Consider the following 4,443-nt stretch of genomic DNA (forward strand, 5'->3'; position numbering starts at 1 on the left):
TTTTATTACGGATTTTATTCTTATCAATTTCAACTTTTGAAAATTAGAAGGGGAAGAAACCTTTTTATAAAAAATTTCAAGGGCCAGGAATAGTTTTCACTCATTAGAACCCAAGCCATTTGGAAAACCCTTTCCGTGTTGGACAATTTCCCCGCTTCAAAAAGGAGAACAAAAAAAAAAATTGAAATACAAAAAAAGGAGGAAAAAAAAAAAAAAAAGAAAAAAAAAAGGAATGGTGATTTTTATTCTCAGAGCGGAGAAAAAAAACGGGGGGCTTTTTTTTTTAATAAAGACAGGGGGCTCGGTAAGGACCCCCTGAGGAACAAAAAAAAGAAACAGGAAAAAAAAATGTTTTTTTGCGCCGGAGCAGACTCCGGGTTTTGGGCCCCCCCTTTTTGGTTTTACTGGGAGGGCCGAAAGCTTTGTGGAGGCCATTTAAGGCCCCCGTGGGGGGTTGCCCGGGCCCGGGGGGATGGGGGATTCTTTTGAAGGGTTCCTCCTGCTTCCCCCTCGACGGGACGGGTTTCAATCGTTCCCCTTTGAGGTCCCCCCCGGAAGGGCCCCCCGGAGACCCCGCCCTCGGAGAACCTCGTTCCCCTCCAATGAAGAGGAAGTCGGAGGCAGTTTGGCCAGCGGCCCTTAGTCGGAGGAACCTGGTTTTGGTTTTCACACAATGGTTTTGTACTGGGCGTCCCCCCCGCCGCGGGCCGTTTTCCGGTGTGTCCCGCCTGCGTGGCGGGGTTTAAAAATCCCCCGCGGTTTGTAGAGGGGGCCCTTTCCTTTTCCGGCCAGGCTGGAGAAAAGAGGTCCCGCAGTTCCTTCTTTGGTCTGGGGGTCCCCGACACGATTTCTATCACGGGGAAATTAAAGGTTTCCCCCCCTTTTATGTCCGATAAAAAAACCTGGGTTCCTTTCCCGGGTCCCCGCCCCCCCGAAAAGCCCCTTGGTTCCCCCCAAAGCTTTTCCTGCTGGCGTTTCTGGCCTTGGGTTTTTTTTTTAGGCGGCCAACGGAAAACCCGGGGGGACAGACGGTTTTGGGGAATTTCCCTTTTTGGTTTCAGCTTTGTGCCGGTGAAAGACTCCGCCAAGGCCGAACGCGGAGGGGGGTCGTTTTCGGCGGAGGCTCGTTTGGGCGGCCCTGCCGGGCCCTGAGGGGGCCCGGGTTTTGCGACGAATTTAAAAACGACGAACCCGGGGGAGGCGCAAGAAGGTTTTTTTTTTTTGGTTTGCTTTTTTTGGACGCCCCCCCTAGACCAAAAAGGGATTTTCGTTTACCCTTTTTGTTTCCCCCCGTGGGTCCCCCAAGGGGAAGAAAAAATTTTTCAAAAGGTCAAAACCTAAAATGCTCAAAAAAATTTGAAAATCGAAATTTGAAACCTTTTGAAATTTAAAGGCTTTTGGGAAATCTCAAATTCATTTTAATGAAATTGTAAAATTAATGGCTGGCGGTTTTTACAAGTCTGTGTTAGAATCTAAAAAAAAATATTAGGAAAATTTGATGAAAAAACAAAACAAAGAGTATTTTTAAATTTTATTTAAAAAAAAGGGGAAAAAGTCCCCAACGCCCAAAAGTTGCGGTATTTTAAAGATTGCATTTGGGCCAGAAAAGTGGGCAGGAGAAGAGTGGTGGGGTGGTGAGGAGCAAGACATCCCATGGCCCGGCGTGGAGGTTATCCCCCCCTGCAAGTCGTTCCCCCCCTTTACTGACTTTTTCCTCACACGGGACTCCCACCTGCCTCGCCGCCCTCACCCTGACCACGACCACGTTTGGGCCCCCTGCTCGGGCCCTGGCGGGGGAGGGTGTGGGGGAAAGGTTTTAACTCCCAGCTTTCCGGTTCTTTTGGCCTGAAGAAAGGGGGTCGATGCCTGATTTCAGGGCGGGGCCTCCCCTCGTTAATTAGATTCCTTCTCCCCAAAACCGATGTCGCCGGGGGCGTTCTTGGGGCTTCGTTTGTGGGATGAGGGCCTTGAGCCTTCCCCCCTTTTCGTGACCTCGCTGGTGGGTCCGCGCCAAAAAAAACTGCCCCTCCGTCCCGCTTTAACCCTCGTACCATTGGTCTCGTAATCGGTTTTTTTGGGGGGAGGCTTTGGCCGGCGGGCCCCCCCTCTGCCGGGGGGGTCCCCCCCCCCGCCCCCGGGGCGGGGGTTTTGAAATAGTTTTTTTTTAATGGGGGGTTGGGTTTTTTTAGTAGTTTTTTTTTGGGGCCCCCTTTGGGGCACCCCCTTCCCCTTCGGCACGCTCCGGGGGTGCTGGGGGGGGCGTCCCCCCCCGGCCCCCCCCCGGGGGGGGGCACCCCCTTTTCTCGTCCCACCCCCCCTTGGCGGTGTGGAGGCGGCGGCCCCCTGGGGGGGGGGGCACCCGCGCTGCCAGCCGCGACCGACGGGCTTTTTTAGGTGGAAAAAAACTTTTCCCCCCCCTTTGGGGTTTTGAAAAGGGGAAAAGGAACAGATCTAGAAAGAGAAAAGCGCCAATGGCCAAAAGCAGGGAGGAGGAAAGCGGGTTTTTTTTTTTGGGCTCTACGGTCGTCCCCGGACACCGCGGGGAGAAAAGAGCGAGAACCAGTATCGTCCCGCGAGGCAATGCAATAGGCGGAAAGGTCAGCGCAGAAGCCGTGATATTAGAAGGCTGCGTATTGCCCCAACAAAGCAGCGGAAGGCTCGCGCGGTGAGTGAAGCTGATGCCAGGGTTTCGTTTAGACTTAGCCAAGAGTGAATAAGCCATGACAGTGGTTGAAGATTATAATCCAAGTAAAAGGTAACCTTGTCAGCAAGAAACTCATTTTTGGAAAGTCTTTAGGCCCCCGCCCCAATCAATTAACTAAAGTGGCCTGGTCTCGCAACCCTTTTTTTTGGTGTCGGAACGAATTTCAAACGCATATAAACTAAAATACTGTCATGTTGAGGACGAGAAAAAAGATAAGAAACAAAAAATAAAAGATCAGAAAAGCGTACATAGGCTCACGCAACGAAACCGCAGCATGAAAAAACGCCTTTCGTATTAGCAAGAAGCTCACTTTTTACAGCTGAACAAATGGAAAGCAGGGCATGAATTTAAAAAGAAGGTTCTAACCCATACCATTACAACAGTCCCCCCCTGTTTCTTTCCACCCTAACAGTATGGAGTGACTTTTTGTTTTTTTTTTACTTGCAAAGGAAAACATTTTTTTTTACTCTACTCGCCCTGTTATACTCCTTTGGACTTGAGAGTTTTATACTTACTCCTTTAGACGCTTTGAATCTGGAAAAATGATCCGGGCCCGATTTCCCAGTCCATTTCACTGAGATCTCCTCTGAAAGAGAATGGATTTAAAGAATAATGAGAAAGATCAAGAGGGAGAATAAACTACTTTTAATAGAAATGTGGATAGGAAGAGAAATAAAGGGAAAAAATAAGAAAAAATTAATGAAATGAAGAAATAAGAAAAAGAAAAAAACAAGAAAATTAACAAATGTAATTAAACGTATTATTGGAATTCCACGAAAACAAAAAACATACTATGGATTACAGAAAAAAAAATACTCCCATATCTATTATTTCTTTTACTGCGTCAAAGAAAAAGAAACATTACCTTTTCAGGGGGATGGGTGGGGCTAGTGTGCCGCCCCGGTTTAAACGTCCATCCCTTCAGGGAAATCGGTAAACGAGGCTGTAAAAATGAAACTATGGTTCAAATTTAAAAATATTTTTTTCCCTTCATTTTTTCCCTTTCAATTAAAAATAAAAAAAAACGCTTACTCTCCAATAAACCCGGTAACATTTCCCTTTCCAAAACTTCTTACAAAAAAAAAAACATTTTCCAAAAAAAAAAAAACCAATCATTTTGTTTATTGACATGTTTAAAATGCTTGACAGAGGAAGGAGGGAACCCTGGATTCTAGGGGGGGGGGACGGACATTTTCTCCACAGGGTTTTTCAACGGAAACCCCAAACAAGGACCAACGGCACCCCTGGGCCAAAAAAAAAAGTTCTCCCCCTTCCCTTCTTCCGATGGCCTTCAGGGGGGGTGGGCCCATGGGGGGCGTCCCCGGGGCCGATCTCAGGCGGGCACCGACCTGCCTGAGGCGACTCCCTGGGCGGAGGTCTTTCGCGGTGCCATGGGCCTTCGCGATGGCCTTTTGGGGGCCCCCGATGGCGGGTGGCCTTCTTGCATGGTTGACGGGGCCCGGGCCGTGTCTGGGGCCCATCCCGGGCTTTCCCCCCGAAAAACCCTCGAACCCTCGGGCCCCCGGGTTTTTTGTCACTCCGTTTTGAGGAACGGGGAGGCCGAAAAACCCTGCGGGTTTTTTTCTCTCCTTTGAATGGGATCGCACTTTTTGGGAGGAAAGAATACTGGAAAAATCAGTTTTTTTTTTTGCTTTAAGCAAAAGGGGGGGGAATTTGATAAAAAAATTTTCTTTGGGATGTTTTTAAAAGGGTTTGAATAGTGATGCAAAAAAAGCCTG

At 48.6% G+C, this 4,443-nt stretch overlaps 1 protein-coding gene across 1 annotated transcript; it reads right to left on the minus strand.

The window, feature by feature from the left end:
• Positions 1–405: 405 nt before the first annotated feature.
• Positions 406–4,185, minus strand: LOC119570016 (proline-rich proteoglycan 2-like; the record flags this gene model as incomplete). The annotated part of the gene is made up of 4 exons (XM_037917938.1): positions 4,054–4,185; positions 3,570–3,647; positions 1,720–1,787; positions 406–653 (listed from the first exon to the last, which is right to left on the minus strand). Coding segments are annotated over exons 1-4 (526 nt in total), but the record flags the coding sequence as incomplete, so codon positions are not given.
• Between the last annotated feature and the right edge of the window lie 258 nt (positions 4,186–4,443).

Source organism: Penaeus monodon, unplaced genomic scaffold (assembly GCF_015228065.2).
Source record: "Penaeus monodon isolate SGIC_2016 unplaced genomic scaffold, NSTDA_Pmon_1 PmonScaffold_20829, whole genome shotgun sequence".
Classification (NCBI taxonomy): domain Eukaryota; kingdom Metazoa; phylum Arthropoda; class Malacostraca; order Decapoda; family Penaeidae; genus Penaeus; species Penaeus monodon.